The sequence below is a fragment of the Ranitomeya variabilis genome, chromosome 8, assembly GCF_051348905.1.
Source record: "Ranitomeya variabilis isolate aRanVar5 chromosome 8, aRanVar5.hap1, whole genome shotgun sequence".
Lineage (NCBI taxonomy): Eukaryota > Metazoa > Chordata > Amphibia > Anura > Dendrobatidae > Ranitomeya > Ranitomeya variabilis.
In genome coordinates this window covers 175,329,256-175,352,892 of record NC_135239.1, presented here as the reverse complement: position 1 = coordinate 175,352,892, position 23,637 = coordinate 175,329,256, and the positions used below count along the sequence as shown (strand labels likewise).

The window sequence follows — 23,637 nt, the reverse complement described above, 5'->3', positions numbered from 1 at the left end:
TGTACCCTTGCAGTGAGTTGATCCACACAAGAGGACAGACCTTGAATGTCCATATCTACACCTGTGTCCTGAACCACCCAGAGATTTAGGGGAAAGGAAAAACAAAACACGCTGCAGAGGAGAAAAAAAATGGTCTCAGAACTTCTCTTATCCCTCTATTGAGATGCATTAACACTTTACGGGCCAGCTGTACTGTTATGGTGACCTGGTGGTTAGGAGCACTAGGAATGACCCGATGAGCAAACTAGTAATACCGGACCAGCTCTGGGAAGTGGGAGCTCTGCTGACCGCAACCCCTAATCCTATCACAACAACTAGAAATAGCCGTGGAGCGTACCTGACTCTGCCTAGACGCCTCTTCACAGCCTAAGAGCTAACTACCCCTAAAGATAGAAAATAAAGCGTACCTTGCCTCAGAGAAATTCCCCAAAGAAAACAGGAAGCCCCCCACAAATATTAACTGTGAGTTAAGATGGAAGTCACAAACACAGGAATGAAACAGGTTTCAGCAAAGGAGGCCAGACTTAACTAAACAGACTGAGGATAGAAAAGGCAACTTTGCGGTCAGCACAAAAAACTATAAAAACCACACAGAGTGTGCAAAGAGACCCCCGCACCGACTCACGGTGCGGAGGTGCCACTCTGCATCCCAGAGCTTCCAGCTAGCTTGGCAAAATCATGATAGCAAGCTGGACAAGAAAACAGAGATAAACAATTTAACTAGCAGGGACTTAGCTTTTGCTGGAGTAGACAGGTCATCTGCAAGATCCAAGAGAGAACTGAACCAGTACTAGAACATTGACAGCTGGCATCAAGTAACGATCTGAGTGGAGTTAAATAGAGCAGCCAGCCTATAACTAAATGAGGTCAGCTGGAGAAGGAACCTCAGAACCAGCAGCTCCACTCACAGCCACCAGAGGGAGTCCATGGACAGAACTCGCCGAAGTACCATTCACGACCACAGGAGGGAGCTCGAGAACAGAATTCACAACACAGATCGCTCTCCACGGCGTCTCCAGACTCTGTCACATCTGTCCAATGTGCTCAATGTGAACCTACTTTCATCTGTGAAGAGCACAGGGCGCCAGTGGCGAATTTGCCAATCCTGGTGTTGTGTGGCAAATGCCAAGCGTCCTGCACGGTGTTGGGATGTGAGCACAACCCCCATCAGTGGATGTCGGGCACTCAGACCTTCCTCATGGAGTCTGTTTCTAACCGTTTGTGCACATGCACATTTGTGGCCAGCTGGAGGTCATTTTGCAGGGCTCTGGCAGTGCTCCTCCTGTCCCTCCTTGCACAAAGGCTGAGGTAGCAGCCCTCCTACAACCCCCTCCACATCTCCTGGTGCACTGGCCTGTCTCCTGGTAGCACCTCCAGCCACACTAGGCTGACAGACACATCAGTCCTTCTTGACACAGCTCGCATTGATGTGCCATCCTGGATGAGCTGCACTACCTGAGCCACTTGTATGGGTTGTAGAGTCCGTCTCATGCTACCACAAGTGTGAAAGCACAACCAACATTCAAAAGTGACAAAAACATCAGCCACAAAGCATTGGTACTGAGATGTGGTCTGTGGTCCCCACCTGCAGAACCACTTCTTTATTGAGGGGGTCATGATAATTGCCAATAATTTCTATCTGTTGTCTATTTCATTTGCACAACAGCATGTCAAACAGTGTTGCTTCCAAGTGGACAGTTTTTTTGAGCAGTGTATATATATATATATATATATATATATATATATATATATATATATATTAGTGGGAGAAGATTTATATGTCAGTAGTTGCCAGGAGTAAATTATGTGTCACATATGTAATAACGGGCTGCACTGTCTTCAGGAAAAATCAGTTACATTCATTCTTTCTGCAGGATATTTTCAGATTTGAATCTTGCTGTGTTTTGAAAAATGAACATGGCATTCAGCTGGAGTGGATGCCTTAACTATAAGTCAATAACATGGTGGCCACTATGTTAGGACCAGGTGACCTGTGCTTCCTCGAGAAGAGGTTTGGTTTCTGGTCTCACAATTTCACATGACATTTACCGGACTTTCTGCAGTTAGATGTACATAAAGAATAAGTGAGTTTCTTCCTGCATCAAAAGACAGACTTTTTCTGTTTTTACAACCGGACTTTCCACAATCAGACATACTCTTGGATTAAATTAGTTTCATTCTACATCCAGAGAAAACTTCATGGCTCATTTTACGTTGCCAGAATTCAAATTAAATCCATGGTTGGGATTGGTCATCAATATCAGATCTGTGAGGGTCCTTCACCCAGCACCCCCACCGATCAACTGTTTGTAGCTCCTGCGGCTTCATACACTGTATAGTGGCCACTCTCAGTAGTGCAGACCACCCTCTGCCTCTTAGTACGGAGTCACAGGGACTTTGTGCTACAGTACAGGCTCTTTGTGGTCTTATCTGATTTTGTTCCTGTTAGTTAAGTTCATCTTTGAGGAGGGAAAAAATCCCAAATGGTGTCCCGATTCTTAGGTAACCAATACACCCACCGTTTAGGATAGGCCACTTTCACTGTGGACTTTAAACTTCAGAGAACATGCCTGTTGATGCTTTATGGAATTTGTTTTACGTTGTCTGTGCGCGAGTAATAAAGTATATTTCGTAATTGTAGTAATGCAATTTTCTAATCATTTTCCCTACTTTCCCCTAGGAAGAAATAACTAAGGGAGCTTCCTTGGCTCAAGGAGACCCTCGTTCAGATGCTTTCTAACAATTGTAATGAACAGTGGCCCTCATTCATCAAAGCAATTTTGACATTCTGGGGTAAATTGCTTTGAAAAGTCCAACATTTTTGAGGAATTCATAGTTGCACAAAGCAATTGTAAATTTGACATTTTCACAGTTTCTTTCAGTTTCCGCCAAAATGTGCGCCGTGGCAGCATACCTCCACAGGTCGTCTAATTCATGAAGAGCTGTGGTGTTAATAGGAAATCTTACCAGCATGGATGACGTCACAGGGGTCAGGACTGGCTCTGCAGAATAGTCACACTCTCCCCCAGTCTATTCCAACCTCAACTGGACAAAGCAAAGAAAATGTTTTAACAGATTGCGATGGGCGCCCATTGCCCACTGATCCCCGACATTGGTGACGTTTTCTTGGTGCTCCAGGTTATGCCAGTTCTGGTTCATGTCTACCATATGAAGACCTGTGAACGTGGTCAAAATCTATAAGATTTGACAAATTATATACAGTCAGAAAAAGAAATGTTTTTCCCCTTTAACGATTTACTTTAATGTGAAAGAGTTTGGTTAAAATAGTTGAAGTGTACACAGCCGTAAGACCGGTGTGCGGTCAAGGTTGCCGTGTATATTAGAAAACACAGAAGCTTAAAATTAAATCTTAAGCCGGCGAGCAGATCCTCCAGCTGAGAAGTAGCTGGACACGGCAGCGCATAAAGGTTTCCATGGCAATCCATGATGTCAGCGAGTGTAAATGATTGAATCAGAAAAGACGCTTCGCTGCCAGAAATACTTTACTCTTAATACACTGTGTATAAGTATTGGTCTACAAACCTGCATACAGCCGGGGGGGAAGGTGGTCAGAAGATAATACATACAGCACTGAAATTTGGAAATATGCCGAGACCCTATAATATTTGTCTCTTACCTCCTTAGCTATTTTCCCTCTTTCCACCCATCTTTATCTAACCTAGTTTTCCTTCTCACCCCCATATTTCCCTAACTCCTTTCTTCCCTGTCTCCACTCAAATTTCTCTAGCTTTCAATCCCCCCTTCCCATTTCCCTCTCCCCACTCTGCCTTCCCTAGCTCCTTTTTCCCCTCTCCACCCATATTTCCCTAGCTCCTTTTCCCCTTTCCACCCATATTTCCCTACCTCCCTTTTCCCTCCCTCCACCCATCTTTTCCTACCTTTTTTCTCTCTTCCCACCTATCTTTTCTTTGCTTCTTTTTAGCCTCTCTCTACCATTCTTTCTCTAGCTCCTTTTTCCCCCTCAGCCCCACTAATCTTTCTCTAGTTCCTTTTTTTCCCTATCTCTACCCATCTTTAATAGCGCATTTTTTTCCTCTCACCACCCATTTTTAATAGCTCCTTTTTTCCCTCTCCACGCCCATCTTTATTAGCTCATTTTTCCCTCTCCACACCCATCTTTAATAGCTCTTTTTCCCTCTCCTTGCCGATCTTTAATAGCTCCTTTTTTCCCTCTCCACACCCATCTTTCCCCAACTCCTCCCCATCTTTCTCTAGCTCCTCTTTTATCCTTTCCCACCCATCTTTTTCTTGCTCCTTTCCCTTCCCCAATTTCTAGGCCCATATTATCTGACTCTCACACATCTCTTCCAGCCATGCCAGTCCCATACATCATGCCATGTTCCCTTCATCCTTTTTCGCTCACACCCTCCCCTACTGTCACATCATGCTCTAGTCCCGGCCATGACCCTTTCCCATTGGACCAATGCCGACTTCCTCTCTTCTTGCTTCTTCCACTCCATATGGTTTTAAACAATTTATTTTTTTCTCTTTTTACTTTTCATTATTATTCACACACCATTTTATCAACATCATATGAATTTTAATGTATGATTGGTATCTGTCTGTTGTTTTTTACTGCACTTATTGCCTAAGTTATGCTAATTAGGTCAAGGGTACCACATTTGGCGCTTTTTTATTATTTATACCACACACATGTACATTTTTACTGTATTTGGCCTGATGAAGATAACAATTTGGTGTTGAAACGCACAGCCTGATATTTTACCAATAAAGGAACCTTGACTACATCCTCTGCTCTTTGGACGGTCTTCTATATTGTTTTGTATTCTGCGGTGTTGTTTGTCCACCATCACTGAGGAAAGGAGCAGCACCTGACAGACCATAATTCTACAAGAATATACCAAGGTTGTGTCGGCAATTGCAATTACACAACCCCAGAAGGTGAACGCATTCCCCATTAATCGACCAAAATCTCCACCTTCTACTGGTTTATTGCACTAAGAGGCCTCTTGTTTAACTTTGCCATAAATTTCTGATAGATGATGGTCCCACTTATGGTACCTGCTTCTATCTCCAGAATAGGGGTTCCCCGATCGCTTGTTCCAGCTGGCACCTCAACACTAGTGAGTGGAAAGGTGGTTACACGAGCAAATATTCAGCAAACATAAATATTGGGCTCATTCTAGGTGCTCCTTGACAACTCCTAACCATTCTCAACTTGATGTCTTGTTCCCTAAGTTGAATTTTCATGAATAGTACCCTTCCTTGTTTGCTAACATGGACCCATGTAGATCACATCTTTGTGTAGGTTTTGACCAAGTACCCCAAAAAGTGGACAAGACCAACCTTAAATGTGTCTCCTTGCTTTAAGGATCCAACTAAATAAAGGCTATGCCTGTGGAACCTATGATGTTGCGACACCGCTTCACTAGAGATATGTAGGGGATACTTTTTAAAGGTCAATGTCTCCTAGAAAATTACATTATGGTAAGACTAAGTACAGATTTGCTTAGATTTTTCCTGAACTTTATTCTCATACATTTCTCAGAATAGTACAGTACTGTAGGTGATATTACTTCACCTTGAGAACATCACGCTGACAATCTTCTCCCTAGCAACTCACCGATGCCGCAGCTTACCTTGATTTCTCTATATATTGTCTCTATTTCCATTGTCGTTCTTCGAGGTTTAATTTATGTTTTTCATAAACTTCTCAGAAAAAACTTGTAAGTGCAGCAGAAAAATCACCAGCAACTTTAATTACCAGTTGTCTAAACTATTACAAAGCCCACACAATTTTAAAGAAGTTCTCCAAGACTTTACCAACGATGACCGATAATGAGGATATCCTTGGCCTAATCATAGGTCCCAGGTCTAGCAAGTAAGTTCTGAATTTTGGTCTTCGTCCCAATAGGTCTGACAAATGTCCAACACAATGTCTGGGGTCCAACCTGGAGTCCCTTTTATCTGCACAGTAAAAGGACTTGCGCAATAGTAGTGTCCCCATCAGTGTTTCCATGGATATGGTGACTTCTCTGTATGAGTACCTATGGCTGGTACAGCAGTTCACAATGTAAGTAGCTGTACAAGGAACAGCCACCCACAGAAATGTCACAATCCTGGAGAACCACGTTCAGGCTATGCCTATATGAAGGGTTTCTTAGGAGGTTTTGGAGCAGAAACTGATCGGAAACTCTCCAAATCCTCTTCAAAAATCCAAAACTCCTCAAAAACTTTGGAGTTTCTGCTCAGCTTCCACTACAAAAACTCAGCAAAAAGTATCTGCATGCACATACCCGAATACCTAGCACACTGAAAATAAACAGTGTACTGTATATACCTCTGATTCTTCAGAAGGAAACTGCGGCACACAACTCTTCTCATAAATGCTGAACACCAAGGAGCCAGTGTAAATTGTCCATCGTACCAGCAATGCCAAGGTGCACTGGTGGCATTGGTCTACAGTTCCCAGTATGCTTTGAATGCCTTTTGTTCTGGAGATGTAATGGTTTCACCATGTTTTGGGCATCAGCAGGAGTTCGGTGATAGTGTACGCATGCTCTCTACATTTTTGATGCTATCCATCTGTGTAGCAGAATTGTTGTGCACCCAACCCTATTGTACTGGACCATTGGAAAAAGACAGGAAGGATTCAAAATAACAATATATTAAATGATAATAAATTATATAAAATATTAAATACAAATATTAAACAAGATTATATATAGAGTATCACACAAAAGTGAGTACACCCCTGGTATTTTTGTAAATATTTTATCATATCTTTTCTTGGGACAACACTGAAGATATGATACTTCGATACAGTGTAACGTAGTCAGTGTACCGCTTGTATAACAGTGAAAATTTGGTGTGCCCTCTAAATAACCCAACACACAGCCATTAGTGTCTAAACCGCTGGCAACAAAAGTGAGAACACCCATAAGTGAAAATTGCCAAATTGTGCCCAAAATGTCAATATTTTGTGTGGCCACCATTATTTCCAAGCACAGCCTTAACTATCTTGGGCGCGGAGTTCACTTGAGCTTCACAGGTTGCCACTGGAATCCTCTTCCACTCCTCCATGACATCACGGAGCTGGTGAATGTCAGACGCCTTGCGCTCTTCCACCTTCTGTTTGAGGATTCCCCACAGATGCTCAATAGGGTTTAGGTCTAGAGACATGCTTGTCCAGTCCATCACTTTTACCCTAAGTTTCTTTAGCAAGGCAGTGGTCGTCTTGAAGGTGTGTTTGGGGCCATTATCATGTTGAAATACTGCCCTGCAACCCATTTTCTCAACAGAGAGTATCATGATCTGCTTCAGTTTATCACAGTACATGTTGGTATTCATGGTTCCCTCAATGAACTGTAACTCCCCACAGCCGGCAGCACTCATGAGGCCCCAAACCATGACACTCCCACCACCATGCTTGACTGTAGGCAAGACACATTTTTCTTTGTACTTCTCACCTTGTTGCCACCACACATGCTTGACAACATATGAACCAAATAAGTTTATCTTGGTCTCATCAGAACACCGGACATGGTTCCAGTAATCTATATTCTTAGTCTGCTTGTCTTCAGCATAGTGTTTGCGGGCTTTCTTGTGCATCATCTTTCGAAGAGGCTTCCTTCTGGGATGACAGCCATGCAGATCAATTTGATGCAGTGTGCAGTGTATGGTCTGAACACTGGCAGGCTGACTTCCCATCCCTGTAACCTCTGCAGAAATGCTGGCAGCACTCATACTTCTATTTTGAAAAACAACCTCTCTATATGACGCTGAGCACGTGCACTCATCTTTTATGGTCGACCATGGCTAGGCCGGTTCTGAGTGGAACCTGTCTTAATAAACCGCTATATGGTCTTGGCCACTGTGCTGCAGCTCAGGTTCAGGGTGTTGGCAATCTTCTAATAGCCTAGGCCACCTTTATATATAACAACAACTTTTTTTTCCAGATTCTCACAGAGTTCTTTGCCATGAGGTGCCATGTTCAACTTCCAGTGACCAGTATGAGAGAGTGTGAGAGCGATAACATCTAATTTAACCCACCTGCTCTCTATTCACACCTGAGACCTTGAAATGCAAGTGAGTCACATGACACTGGGGAGGGAAAATGGCTAATTGAGCACAATTTGGTCACTTCCACTTAGGGGTGTACTCACTTTTGTTGCCAGTGGTTTAGACCTTAATGACTGCGTGCTGAGTTATTTAGAGGGCACACCAAATTTACACTGTTATACAAGCGGTACACTGACTAGTTTACATTGTACCAAAGTGTTATATCTGCGGTGTTGTCCCAGAAAAGAAATATCAAAAATATTTGCAAAAATGTGAGGGATGTGTTCACTTTTGTGAGATACTGCATATTTATATAATATATTTTTTATTATATATATATATATATATATATATATATATATATATATATACACAATAAAAAAATATATATATTTTTTACTTTGTCCAGATTTTAGACATAAGATGTCAAAAAGTGGAAGTATGTTTAGAACTACAATGTATGAATGTGAGCAGTGTTTAACTGGAACTTACCCATCATTTCTTCCACCAGTGGAAGGAACTTTCTTGAAAATAAACCTTTGCATAGCAAACTGTGAGAACCAGCAGAGGACAACTCATCATTTCAAAGTCTTTATTCACCATACATGCATATGGCGCCAAAGTTTTAGGCAGGTGCAGTAAAAAGCTGCAAACAGCATCAATTCTTCTAGTTACACGAATCGACATCCACAGAAGATCTGTGGTTAGTTCTCCAAGATGTTTGGAGCAACCTCCCTGCTGAGTTCCTTCTTTTATATAAAGTGTATCTTGAATAATTGATGCGGTTTTGAAGGCAAAATGTTTTTACAGCAAACATTGTTTTTTTTTTTTTGTTCATTCACTTTATTTTTATCAATTACCACTTCTAATTTTGATAGCTTCTTACATTGCAGCATTTTTTCCACATCTGCCTTACACTTTGGCGTGGCATTGTATATATGGCAGGAGTTGAATATGTTCCGTTTCTCCGAATTCCATTTATCGGTATATCCTCACATCTCAGACATACGTTACGATCCAGTGACAAAATACCATTGTCGTCTTTTATGGTTTATTGAGTTAGTCCACATGATCACAGTTATAGTTTTACATCGATAGGGTTTGTTACTACTTACAAACAGAATGCATATTAAAATGAAAGCACTCCTCTCTTCGCATTACTTACAAAATGCAACTTGTGTCCCATCAGAAATCGGTCCGTCTAATGGGAATCTAACAGTCTACTCTTAGGAACTAACCCTCCGTGTGTTGTCTACTACGCTAATGTTATAGTCAGGAATCTAGTAAGAGATAGGGACTGTGTGCAACCTCAGTATGACTGCAGACGGAATAGTAATATACACACTATGTACAGGAATCAGTCACCTAGCTCCTACTTGGTCCTAAAACCGCCATTCCTAAATCGCCACTTGCGGTTAGTTCCTTTTTTGTTGTTGTTTTTATATATACAAAGCAATCTTTATTTGCAGGCAAGAAGTGCAATGGTAATTTACAATGAAAACATAACAAATTCATGCGGAACTGCAGGAGACACAGCAAGTCAACAAGTAGAGAGTCAATATACATATATGTATAAATATCCGCTGCCACGTTCAGCTTATATTAAGAAACCAGAGGTCTCCGCTACATGCAGCACCATGGGGAGTGTCATTCTACAATACATGTACAGTATATAAGTATCTTGTTATTGTTTACAGTGTGCATTTCATTCTTAACTTAAAAAATACATATACATTATGTGGTCGTTCCAGGAAAGAGTCGGCGCCTTCATATTGGTTACGTCATAGCGGAATGTGGCGGATTACATAAAAGCACTTTTATAGAACTACCGCTGTGCCGATCAATCACAGGATCAATCTGTATTATACGTACAGCGTTACATAGAAAAGCAGAATATATTGTGTTTTTACTTATTTGGTCGATATGCCAAAATGACTATGTAACAAGTTTTATCAGCGGGAGGTTGAGGCCTCATTATTTCCACGCAATGTGTCAATAATTTACTTGTTCTCTTTTTCCTGCTTCCTAAATCTCTGGTTATAATGGTAAAAGCATGGTATAATGTAGGAGAAAAAGGTAGGGATGTATTCGGCACATCAACTTGTAGTTTACGATCCCAAAAACTATATTAGGATGTCAAGCCATCTTAAAAGTATTTAAAAAAAAAAACACATAACGCGTTTCAGGCACGACAATAGCGCCCTCAGTCATAGGCACATTGCTGTGCTTCTCAGCGGGATCAAGACTCACCAGTTACACATCGGACCCTGCCTGATTTGGATTGGATCGCTACGGCGTGCAGCTCCCTGACCCCCTCTCTCCTCATTGTATAATGTACTACATTTTATTAGTAGGTATGGAAAAAGGAAAAAAGTAGCTTTCATCTGCCACCGACAGGTCCCGTCAGTCAATTTCTGGTCCATGTAGCTGACGAAGGGGCATGAGCTGCTTACAGATGGTCTTTAGTGATAAGCGAGCGTGCTCAGATAAAGTGTTCCCAGAGCATGCTTGAGTTCTAATCGAGCATTTCGGCATGCTTGAATAATATGCTCGAGTCGCATATTTGCTAGGCAATCCCTGCATGTGTTGCGGCTGTCGAACAGCCGCGGCGACTCGAGCGTATTATTCGAGAAGGCCGAAATGCTTGATTCGCACTCAAACATGTTCGGGTAACACTTTATCCAAGCATACTCGCTCATCGATAATGGTCTTCCTTTTGGAGAAGACTCTGATTTGGCTAACAGGTTCAGGTCAGGAGAGCCGCCGGCCAGTCCGAGCACTGAGATCGTCGTCCGTGTTCTACGGCTTTCTGACTGCGCCCTTACAATGTAAGTGTATGGAGCCTTGCTGTGACGCTCTATAGACTTACCTTGTATAAGCCACTTTTGGCTCATAAATATGATCTGTCGAGTCAGGACCAAAGTGGCGCTGGAAACCAAGAATAGACATTAAGTTTATTAATGCACTCACACTATACTACACAGGTTTAGGCAATACAATTTAGTGGGAATGCTCCTTTAAAAGGTCAGAGATTGACTTATAGGATACTTTCTTCCAATTGGTAGTGCTACAGAGGTTGTTTTATTTAATTTGGAGGGGATTTACAAGGGGAAGCGGAGCCACCGTACTGTCAGCATCTAGGCAGCGCATCTTCTGCTGACATTTGCATTGGAGTTGGGAGAAGCAGAATCAGACAGGGCCGTCGAGTTGCTAAAGCTCTGCGGGAACAACTTGAGACATCACACGTTTGCTAAGTCAACGTACCGTCCCATCGATGCTGCATCTCGATGCCAAATGCAAATTTCGTATTAGCTACTACAGAGCTCAAAAACTGTTTTTGCACCCAGAACTCTTTAGCAAATCTGTTTGCACCCAGGTTTCAGAACAAATGGCAAAGGGCATATACCAGAAACCAAATGGCACGAGTTCTTCTGGATCTCACAATCGAGATTTGAACATGACCATCAGTTCCCACCATCGGGCTATGCAAGTAGTGTGCTTATGACTGCATATGGAGAAATAAAGGCGTCCACACTAATGAAGCTCCACACCGGCATTGTGCCTGTTATAACTATGTTTTTGCCTTTCTAACTTCTACTAAATAACATTAAGACTGCAAGAAGGAAAATATTAATATGATTCACGATGAAGAATACAACCAATATGCCGAGTCTTCTCTTTCCTGGAACGACATATAAATTACAGATAATTTCTACTATAAAGTACAGAGGTAAGAAGGGAAGGCTACATATTGTAATATGTTATCACCTTACCTCGGCTAATATGAACAATAATACTGATATATTCTGCAAATATACACTATTTAGAATGTAGCATCAGAATATTTACTATAGATGACATGCAAAACCGCTGTTTTTTTTGCCTTACTAGTAAGTTTTATAGCCTGTGAGGAACAGAACTGAGCCTTTTGATGAGAATGGGAGCCGTGAACATGTTGTGGGCAACCTCAAAATATTCTGTAAGAGACCTGACCTCTGCAGTGTACAAAGTGACGGGATACCCTGCAAACATGGCCTCGACAGGTAACAAGCGGTTTATGATTTGCAAGTAGTAACTCGATAAGACTGCCATGATGTATGTTACTATTGGGTGATTTGGGCAACACATTGATTTATCTTTTTACTCTATGTACCTGCAAAAATATGTTCTGTCCTTTCAGAACCAGACTTTGGCCCACATTTAATAAGTACCTTGCGCCAGTATCTGCCGCAAAATCAGATGACGATGATAAGTGGTATAAGCTCTATGGAGTATGTGGGGTCTTCAAGTTTGAAGGGAACCTGTCAGGCAATTCATGCTGACATAACGCGGGCAGTATGATCCACAGCCTGGTTGCAGGATAGCAGCCAGGTATATCTTTCTCTGAAATCTATCAATCACCTGCAGCAGCGCTGGGAAGAGACGGTCAGAGTTGACACCGTACTAGTCTCGTCTTCAGTTATGGTCAATCCGGCTCTTCTCAGCGCTTCTGCAGGTGATTGACAGGTTTCTTTCTCACGTGTACATAGGGAGAAACCTGTCAATCTCTTGCGGTGGTGCTGGGAAGAGACGGCCAGAGTCGACACCGGACTAGTCTCGTCTTCAGCTATGGTCAATCCGGCTCTTCTCAGCGCTTCTGCAGGTGATTGACAGGTTTCTTTCTCACGTGTACATAGGGAGAAACCTGTCAATCTCTTGCGGTGGTGCTGGGAAGAGACGGCCAGGATCGACACCGGACTAGTCTCGTCTTCAGCTATGGTCAATCCGGCTCTTCTCAGCGCTTCTGCAGGTGATTGACAGGTTTCTTTCTCACGTGTACATAGGGAGAAACCTGTCAATCTCTTGCGGTGGTGCTGGGAAGAGACGGCCAGGATCGACACCGGACTAGTCTCGTCTTCAGCTATGGTCAATCCGACTCTCCTCAGCCCTTCTGCAGTAGATTCACAGGTTTCTTTCTCACGTGTACATAGGGAGAAACCTGTCAATCTCTTGCAGTGGTGCTGGGAAGAGACGGCCAGGGTCGACACCGGACTAGTCTCGTCTTCAGCTATGGTCAATCCGGCTCTCCTCAGCGCTTCTGCAGGTGATCGACAGGTTTCTTTCTCACGTGTACATAGGGAGAAACCTGTCAATCTCTTGCAGTGGTGCTGGGAAGAGACGGCCAGGGTCGACACCGGACTAGTCTCGTCTTCAGCTATGGTCAATCCGGCTCTCCTCAGCGCTTCTGCAGGTGATCGACAGGTTTCTTTCTCACGTGTACATAGGGAGAAACCTGTCAATCTCTTGCAGTGGTGCTGGGAAGAGACGGCCAGGGTCGACGCCGGACTTGTCTCGTCTTCAGCTATGGTCAGTCCGGCTCTTCTCAGCGCTTCTGCAGGTGATTGACAGTTTTTTTTTCGTATGTACATGGGGAGAAACCTGTCAATCTCTTGCAGCGACGCTGGAAATAGCCGGCTGAACTTTCAAAGTATATTCTCTCTGAAACGTAGAAGCATTTCAGAGAATAATAGGCTGTGATTCATGCTGCTCGCAGTTTGGGCAAAATAAATAGCTAGACATGTTCCCTGTAAGACAAACTCATTTACTATAAATCTAGAAAATGGTGCAATTTTTGGCATAAATCTATTTCGGCTTACAGCAAGGATAGATTGCCTTTTCTGCCTCTCAGACCTTCTCAATTGTAACTTTTGAGGAGACATGTGCTTCTACGCTACACGGAACTGATACACGCAGATTTTCCACCTGGTTTTTTGTGTACGAAATATCCACATCGTATTACACTACCAGCAAAGTGGAAAGTAGAAGTGTTCGAAGTGGAAATTGACAGCTGCAAGTGGATCAGTCGTTCCACTTAAAAGCTTGCGTAGGTCACGCTGGCCAACACGTCTCGATAAACGTTGGCCATGGTCTTCTACATAAATCAGTAAGGAACTGAGTGCACTCTGTAATCATCATTGGGGAGGTCTTTTCTGTCTCTTTACATGGTCTCCACCATTTTCCCAAAAAAAGTTTCTATGAAGACATAATTTATGCAAGACATGACCCCAGAAAAAAAAATTGGGAGACTTGGAAACCTAACTACTGCTTTCTATAGCAAATACTAAGAAAATGATAATCGTCCATTACGGTCACTAGCATTGTATAGTCTACAAGGAACAGTCTCTGCTTCTCACAGGAACCAAAAGTAGGCCCATATTGTTCTATAAGTAAAGTTTCTAATGTCAAGGGTCTCAGCAACATACATATCAGCTGGTTCCTCTGAAAGGTCTATCCTCTGGCCTACGAAGAGTTACGCTGGTATCAATAAGGTATACGGGCAAGGTACAGAATAGAAATCCATTGGTTCCTTTCATCACAGTGAAAAGTATTGTTTGGATTGGTTTGTAAAATGTGTCAAAATACAACGTCCACAATGAAAAGCAGGAAAAGTAACGAGATGACCTCAAGCAATTCTGGATAGAGGTAACCATACACGTGATGGGTGACTTACAGAAGACTCTCTCGGGAACTGAGATCTGTAGAGTTGGTGGGGAGTAAACCGTTAGACTAAAATCTCTACTTGCCAATCAAAAAGAAGACAAAAAAAAAAAAGAATGAAAAAACACTGCTAAAAAAGTCTGAAAATACATTCTCTGCTATAAAAAGGTCTCAAACGTTTTGCTCCTAGTTTCAGAATCAAAATGAACGGTGACAGCAAGACACTGCAGACAATGGAGAAGAAGATCCACGGACGCTGTATGATGCGAGTACACGAAAACACACATCTAGATTTATGTGTTTACAAATCGTATGTATATATATATTTATATATATGTATATAAAAAAGGTAGATAATGAAAATTCACAGTTCTTACAGCCGTTAAAGTGTCCAAGAATCGGTATGGTCAATGGTCAGTTACTCTAGAACTGCAGGGGGTTCTTCCGTCAGCTCACGTACCTGGAAGAAGACAGTGTAATACTGATCTGTAGTAGGTTGTTGTTGTTTTTTTTAATGTTTTTTTAATGTTTTTTTTTTAATCTTTTACAATAAGAATAATTTATCCTTCCGTACAAGCAGAAACTGTCAGAATAATTGGCACATATTATCATTATTACTACGGAGATTGCTTGGTTTTAGGAAAATACTAGAACCTCTTCGTAATGTTCCTACAAACTAGATGAAAGTGAGAATGCTCGTGAGTCAATATTGCTAGAGGTGAAAAATAATTTTTAAATATTTGTGTTTTTGTTTTTTTTAACTTTTTCAAGTACAATAATTTAAGGTACTAATGTGTACACGCACGCAATATATTAAGAAGATGCTATATGTAAGTGTGTACACACACGCAGTAGAACTAGAGTAATTAGCTAAGTAGTATTATGAACCAGGCCAGTGCTGAGGGTTTTTTTTTTATTATTTTCTTATGCAGCTACTAGGCCGTTCTTCCATTGACTTGCTACTTCTATATTGTAATTAAATAATAAATAATGCTCCTCTTTTAAGTGTGACAGCAAGGAATGCTCTGGCGCTTTGGAGATCCTTCGTCTTCCCCTGCTGGAAGGATGATGCATCTAGACTATTGTGCTAATTCCGCTGTGTTTGGGTTTGGTGCTTGTGGACGTAGACGGCACTGGCTGAGAGTGATGATGTTGCGCATGCTGGGAATGTGCCGAGTGCCCGGAGTGCCCGGAGTGGGAGTGCTGTGCATGCGGGTGCTGAATGTAGGATGCATGGGAAGAATGCTGTCCGTGTGGGTGGTACTGGTGCGGCTGGATGTGCTGCGGAGGGTGGTAGTGATGATGGTGGTGGTATGGCGGTGGGTTTTGCGGCACGTGGCAGTACTGTGAGTGTTGTGCGTGTACTTGTGCCTGTGTTTGCCCCTCGACTTGTGCCAAGTGATGGCTCGTTGGGTGCTGTTGATGTGAAATCAATGTAGGATGCTGCGGCGGCGCTTGTCCGGCTACCAGATGGCCTTGGGAAGATGGCTTCCCTCTCTTGCTACCGAACAAAGAACCTAGGAGGGAGGAAGAGTTAGGTAAGCTCTGACGAGAGGCACATTCCCGAGTTGAGGTGGCTCGTCTGCGCATGTGAGGGCTGCTAATGATGGACCCCTGAAAAGGAAGCATAAAAAATACAATTACACAATTTGCAGCAGTCCAATAGTATTATCAAAAAATACAACAAGCTACGCACCTAATCTAAGACAAGCCCACTGATGTCACTAGGTTGTCCCACTGCCGTCTCAAAAAGCTCTCGTAAAATCCAGACATTCGACTGTTACCATAACGCTACAGCTATCTAAGCTAAACTACAGAGGTGAGCTAAGCCTATGTGAACTAGGTCTAGGCCTGGGCTTAGAGGGGACGGGCATTAGGCGGTCATGGGACACAAATTATCGGAGGTGAACACACAGAGATAGGTGACTGAGCACATGATCAGTGTAAATTAATGGTTCAAGATGAATGAAATCTCATGAAATCCTCATTGACGTAATTATCATATTGACTTTGTCTTCTGTCTACCTGAGTACAACCTCTGCTTCCCTTACGATATAGACTGGATCAAATTTAACAGTGTGGTCATAATATTCATCACACTAACAGATAGGCAAGAGACTGTCATTAGAAGTATAAGGTAGTAAGGAAAGAGGGTTAGCAGCCAGCTAGTGGTCCAGGGCCACCGTGAGAAGGAAGCAGTCACGTGTGGTGGTGGTGGTGGAGTCATGCTTCTAGGAGCTAGGAGGATTACGAGGAGCCAGGAGCGTCCTCACAAATCTTAAGTGTTTGTTTGGCTTTGGAATATACAGAGTGAGAATCCCGGGCATGCAATATCTGAGGCAAGCAGAATACAGAGGAACAAAAAAAGTGTTCAAGTGAAAGGAAAGGATTCAAATGCATATCACATCCAGCTAGGCATCCTACTTACTTCCATATTGCTGTCTAGCGATCCTGCACTGCTGCGCCGCCCACGCTTGCCTGCCCAGGACATGCAATACCATAGATTAGATATCGACACAAGATCTGGGTAACACAAGTCTTCCCCTAGCTGACAACCTAGTCATTTTACTCACTAAGCAATCAAACCTGACATATATAGTTGCTCTCCTAGCGCTGTCTGAGAAACACGGCCGAAGGCTGTACTTCTCTAGAGGCGTAATGCCACAAAACACGGGAACTAGCGGTTACCCAGCGGTGCTACAAAAACACGCTGTAAGATTCCAGCTTCCAGAATACCTTGCCAGGTTATCTCAGCTCTTCGGAAAAGATTGACGAAGTATACTGGAAGCTGTTCGAAGGTTATGAGATGCCAAACACTGTATAGGGAATTATGGGTTAACAGGGGTGTCCAGAGGAATAAAACTGTAGATAAATGTAGATAAATCAGTAGGTTATGCAGCTTACTAATATACTTTATGTCTCAAAAGTGCCCCGATCTTCAGCTACAACCTCCGAACTGGGTCCTGTCCGACCTTTTTCCAGTTTGTGTACCATATAGGAAAGCGTTGACAAGAGTGATGTGCGAAGGGAACTCGTGGACTGATCATTTCAATAGCTAAGCCAGACCCCTTCTCTCTATATACATCATCGGTGACAGAAGAGGGCTGGCTGACTTCTCATTTCGACAACTAAGCCAGTCTCTACTGTGACAGAGAAGATGGCTAGCTGACTACTCAATTCGATAGCTAAGCCAGACCCCTTCTCTCTTTATACATCATCTGTGACAAAGAAGAGAGGTGGCTTAATGCTCATTTCAATAGCTAAGCCAACCCCTAGTGTGAAAGGGAAGGGGACTGGCTGACTGCTCATTTCAATAGCTAAGCTAGACCCCTTCTCGCTTCCTCCATCATCTGTGACAGAGAAGAGGGTTGGCTGACTTATCATTTCAATATGTACCCAGCTCCTACTGTAACAGAGAAGGGGGTTGGCTGCCTGCTCATTTCAATAACTAAACCAGCCTTTATTGTGATAGAGAAGGGGAATAGCTGACTGCTCATTTCAATAGCTAAGCCAGACCGCTTCTTTCTATATATATCAGCTATTACAGAGAAGGGGCTGGCTTAGCTTCTGAAAAAAAGTCATCCAGACCCCTTCTTGGACATCACTGGTCACATGTGTGCGAAGGTGACCAACCACAACCCAGGACTGGAGCTTGTAGATGAAGATCGGGCGGCACCTTTCAGAAGTAAAGTGTATTATTAAGTTTCATAATTTATTAATGTAAACACATTTAAACTACATTTCTTCTACTTAGACAGCCCCCTTTAAAGCATTGTGGCATTAGACCATCTAGTAAATAGGAGGTTTCATAATAATTAAATTAAATAAGAGGCTGGAATGAAAAGCCAATTATACGATTTACATTCTCGTCATTACATGGGGAGAGACTGCCACATCACCTCGCTGGTCAATTTGAATCAGTGACTTTTATTTCTAGGCATGTATCCGGTATGACTCTAGATATGACATTCTCAGGTTGAAGCAGATCTGTAGCGAGGAGATGATTGTTACACACTGATATCTATTGGAATATGAGAGATGAGACGTCTGGTTGTGATCTATTATCTCTACATCAGCAGAATGGGAGCTACGGTATGGGCACAGTCCAGGACCTGGGCTATGGGTGAGGCGGCTAGGCTACACAGGCCAACACATAGTAGCTTACTTGCACTGGTTTTGCCGTTTCTGAACAAGAACATAAAAGCTGCAAAATGACACTGGATGATTAGTGATGCAATGAATGGAAATGAAACATCTTTTTTTGTCATACACAATACTTTTTTTTACTTCTAAGCTTTAGTCTTTATGCTACAAGATTGACATAAAAATAAGAGGGTGAGTTTATCGTGTATTTGTGTGGCCAAATCAAGGACTGGTGTTTAGTGGCGTCAATAGAAATCCTGTCCTACGTAAGTTTAATAGATAAAATGTGCATGATGTATCAAAAACAATAATCCTAATAACATCAACATTATACAGTTCTAGCAATATTCAGATTTTAAAGAGAATCTTTCGTGACCGGACACTTGGCTCTCTATGCCTCGGGTCTGCGGATCTTTTGCACCACGGACAAGTGATTGGTCCTGATGGGACAACCCCTTTAAGTTGTCCCATCTGCACAATATTGTCTATATGTCCCATTGGTGCATATGACTGAAAGGCATTGGGGATGGGAGGAAGGTTGGGAAACGTCTCATGAATTACTGAAAAGCAGTGACTCCCTTCCTGGCCATCCAAGTAGAATACGGGAGTCATTCATTTCAATGGCATGCAATACTGTAGGGGTCACTGCAGGGATAATGAACAGCTGATGGGCGCTTTCCAGGCAGACCAATCAGAAACCTCATAATCAAAGGGTTATCTATGACATGATAAACCCTTTAATAAAGTTGGTGAGTCTTTTGCTTTTCTTTACCTGGACATAATCTCAGAAAGTATATGTAATTAAATGAAAAACTCATTAAAGGGAATCTGCCACCTGGTTTTTGCACCCCCATCTTTTAGCAGCATAATGTAGGGACAGATACCCCGATTGCAGTGATGTGTCACTTACTGGGCTGCTTGCTGTCATTTTGATTCAATCCCTGTTTTCTCTGTTGCAGATCTAGCAGCTCTCTGAATGCTGAGCCCTGTATAACCCCACCCACACCACTGATTGGCAACTTTCTATGTACAATGTGCATAGGCAAAAAACATTGGTGGTAGGGTTATACAAAGATCACTAGTATGGAGGACTACGTGGCAGAACATTTACAAGTCTTCGAGTGATAATCTCCTGCTGATAAAACTGAGTTTCACAATGAAAACAGGAAGCCCGGTAAGTGACACATTGCTGGAATCAGGGTCGCTGTCTCTACATCATGCTGCTCTCAAATTAGATGTCAAAAACCTGGTGACAGGTTCCATTTAAAATATGTCTCCATTTTTATACTACAATTTGATGTGCAAATACTCTATAATAAGCTTGAACAAAGACAAAGGTCCATGATGCATGATCTAAATTCTAATCATGCTTCAACTTATCCTTTTGGTTAGTGTAATGGTTCATCTAGGCAAGTCTTCACTATTATATTATTATAAGGGGCGTGGCTCACAGGATCCTCAGGGGCGTGTCTTTAGGCCTCTCCACCAAAGTCCCCTGTGAGCCACGCCCCTTATAAAGACCAAAACAATGCAACAACTAAATGACCAGTATCTCTGGAAACATAGGGAGGTTTTATATAAGCCAACAGAAGAAAATGGAACACTCAGGAGCGGCGGGAAAAAATAAGAAAAAAATGGCCACTTTAGACCTAGTGACAGGTCTTCTTTAAACGCTTATTAGGATCAATAAACTGTGTTTCTCTAATTATTAGAAATATTTCATGACTATTACATTGTTATCATTTCTATTAGCATTTCCAATGCCAATGTAGAGCACATTTCTTTCCTGGTAACAGAGAAACATGTTTCTATCTGTACAAATAGACTATTTATAGTGTGAGCATACCACACCATCCATACCTGCATAGTAGTAATTTTGTCTGTTATTTTGTAAAGGGTTTGTCCAAAACGAAGATATTAATGAGCAATCTTTGCACTGTGTAGTGGCCATTTTCAGCTCCCATTGAATAGAGAGCTGAGCCGCAGTACCCAGGAATGGCCACTACTCAGTGGATGGCGCTGTGGGGTTCTGGCCGCGGGATCTGGTCTGATCGCTGGGGGTGACTGGATCCCACTTATATCACTTTATGGATAGGTTATCAATATATTAGTCTTGGGCAACCCCTTTAAGTGATGGCTATACTACTTTTAAATGAAAAAGAAAAAATAATAATTAAAAGCTTGTATTCATTAATGGAAAATATAAAAGAAATGAATTGTAATTTAAAAAACAATTTAGGTTTTGGCATTTGGATAGGAATATAAATATAACCATTTCATCAGAGGTAGGTGGGTCATAATAAGCCACTATAAATAAATGTTCTGTATGAGTAACGTACTGTGCTGCTATAATAACTGTATCAGATAAAGCCAACAGATACCAAAAAATCTCACTAAATATTCTGAGTATGCTGAGAGAGTCTGTCCATAGCACGGAAGAAAAAGTAGTACAGACATAACCTGCTTTCTAATCCAAGTCTCATTACTTTTCCCGTTCCACAAGACTCCATCCAAGTCCCGCAGTCATCAACCGGCATAATAACTGGACACACACCAAAAATCATAGGCCTGAAGCCCTCATGGCTTAAAAGAAACATGTCTAAGGAATTTGTAGATTTTACGGTGATGTGTAACGGTTTTAGGCAAAAAATTAGAAATGTTAATAGTTTATTTTTATCAATGAACAAAATGGAAAGTGAAGGAAGAAAAGAGAAATCTAAACCAAGTCAATATTTGGCGTGACCTCCCTTTGCCTTCAAAACAGCATCAGTTCTTCTGGGTACACTAGCACACAGGTTTTGAAAGAAAGTGAGATTGTTCCAAACATCTTGGAGAAGTAACCACAGATCATCTTCTGTGGATGTTGCTTGTGCAAATCCTTCTGTCTGTTCATGTAATCTCACACAGATGATGAGATCCGGGCTCTGTGAGGGCCATATCATCACTTCCAGGACTCCTTGCTCTTCTTACCACTGAAATAGTTCTCAAAGACATTGGCTCTATGTTTGGGGCCGTTGTCCTTCTGTAGACTAGATTTGGAGCCAATCAGACACCTCACTGATGGTATTATATGATGGAAAAGTATCTGCCTGTAGTTCTCAGCATTAAGGGCTCCAAGAAATGGACAACATCGAGACATCAAGATCAGCCATGGAAAATTGATGTAGCAGATGAAAGATACATCACTATGAAATCAAAAGATGTCCAGCAGTGCCATCAACTCAGAACTGGAAGCCCCCCAGTGGGACCCAACTACACCCATCTACTGTTCAGAGAAGTCTTGCTAGAAGTGGTCTTCATAGAAGAATTGCTCCCACAAATCATACCTTCTACAATGAAACAAGACCAAGTGACTCAACTATCTACGAAAACATAGGAGCCTGGGTACACAAAAATGGCAGCAGGAGCTCTGGACTGATGATTTAGAAGGTAGCTTGTTTGTGAAGGGGTGGAGAGCTGTGCAATAATGAGTGTCTGCAGGAACAGTGAGGCATGGTGGAGGATGCTTACAAGCTTGAAGCTGCTTTTCAGCAGAAGAAGTTGGGAATTTGATCAGGATGAATGGTGGACTCAAATAGAGAAATACAGGCAGATACTTATGCATCAAGCAATACCATCAGGAAGGTTTCTGATTGGCTTCAAATTTATTCTGCAGCAGGACAACTACTCCAATCATACAGAATATGTCATTAAGAACTATCTATAGAGCAACGAAGAACAAGGAATCCTGGTAGCCATGGTATGGCCTCCAGAGAGCCCTGATCTCAACATCATCCAGTCTCTGTGGGATTACATTAAAAGACAGGAGGATTTGCACAAGCGTATACCTGCAGAAGATCTGTGGTTAGTTCCCCAAGATGTTTGGAACAGCCAGATTCTCAATCTGTAGGTAGCACTAGTACCTCAGGGGGTACACAACACACCACTACAGGGGGCCTACACTGTTGTCATGCTATACTTACAACATAAAATAAAACATCTGATAAACTAATTTAATGCAATTTATTTGAGTTGGGGGTAATTGGCTTAAAATGTCACTGGCATTTACACGAAAAAATTTGGTAAACATAAAAGTCAGAAGCTTTAATCGATTGGAGGTGTCAGCATCTGGATCCCATCGACCACTAAAGCCCGGGAGCTACTCTCCTGCAAAGATGGGCTCACTAGAAAGTCTCTGGAACTTATGCTCAGTCTCAGAGATTAGCCTGACCACTGGGGCTCTTTGGTTTTAGCTATCGGTGGGGGTCTCAGCCCCGACCCCACCAATCAATGCTTCTGACAAGTCTCTATGTTATACTTTTAATATCATTAATAAAAACTGATTTCCGTATAACCAAATCATGAAAAGTCCTCCTTCAGGACCTCAATAGAACTATTTTACACACCGGATTAACACCAGATTTTTACTGTAATGCCACGAGTAATGTGATAATGGCCACATACTAAACTTATCTTGTGTTCCAGGAGACCAAATCAACATATGCTCCTAATAATGCCACAAACATTGCAGTGAATATGTCATATTCCCCCAAGAAAGTGAAGAGTTTCTTCTGTTTTCCTTCTACAGCCTTTACTTATTGTATAGCACACATTCATATTTCCTCCCAAAATCTTCTATTATCTCACCTTGTAATGTTTGAAAAGAGGGGTGTTAAGGCCATGTGCTATATACTTAGAAGGTGCCACATTTTCGTATAGTATGGATATGGCCAACATGCGTCTAGCCGGTATGATGCCCTACATGTACATATGGACTTACCTGGCTGTTATTGTGCACGGTTAGTATACAGCCACCTCCTCAAATATTATATGTTATCATTAGAAAATGACCTATTGTTTAAATCAGGTTTTTGCATTCCATGTATTTTTGCAAAATTTTTGCAATTTTGTTTTCCATGTCATGTTAAAAGGAATTTGTCAGCAGGTGTTTGCTATATAATCTGTTAGAAAAATGATGTAGGGACAGAAACCCTG

The 23,637-nt window shown here is 42.1% G+C and overlaps 1 protein-coding gene across 22 annotated transcripts in view; it reads right to left on the bottom strand.

The window, feature by feature from the left end:
- Window positions 1-9,479: 9,479 nt before the first annotated feature.
- Window positions 9,480-23,637, bottom strand: part of IQSEC1 (IQ motif and Sec7 domain ArfGEF 1) — a 746,975-nt gene continuing 732,817 nt past the window's right edge. For 14 of the 22 annotated variants that reach the window (XM_077277639.1, XM_077277637.1, XM_077277640.1 and 11 more), the window contains 2 exons: window positions 16,949-16,998; window positions 9,480-16,134 (listed from right to left, as the gene is read on the bottom strand). In XM_077277639.1, coding sequence (XP_077133754.1) covers window positions 15,595-16,134; window positions 16,949-16,998 — 590 coding nt within the window. In that variant the 3' untranslated portion in view covers window positions 9,480-15,594. Of the gene's footprint in view, window positions 16,135-16,948; window positions 16,999-18,311; window positions 18,725-23,637 lie in introns of those variants that run through there. The other 8 variants (XM_077277654.1, XM_077277653.1, XM_077277658.1 and 5 more) reach the window with 3 other exon arrangements.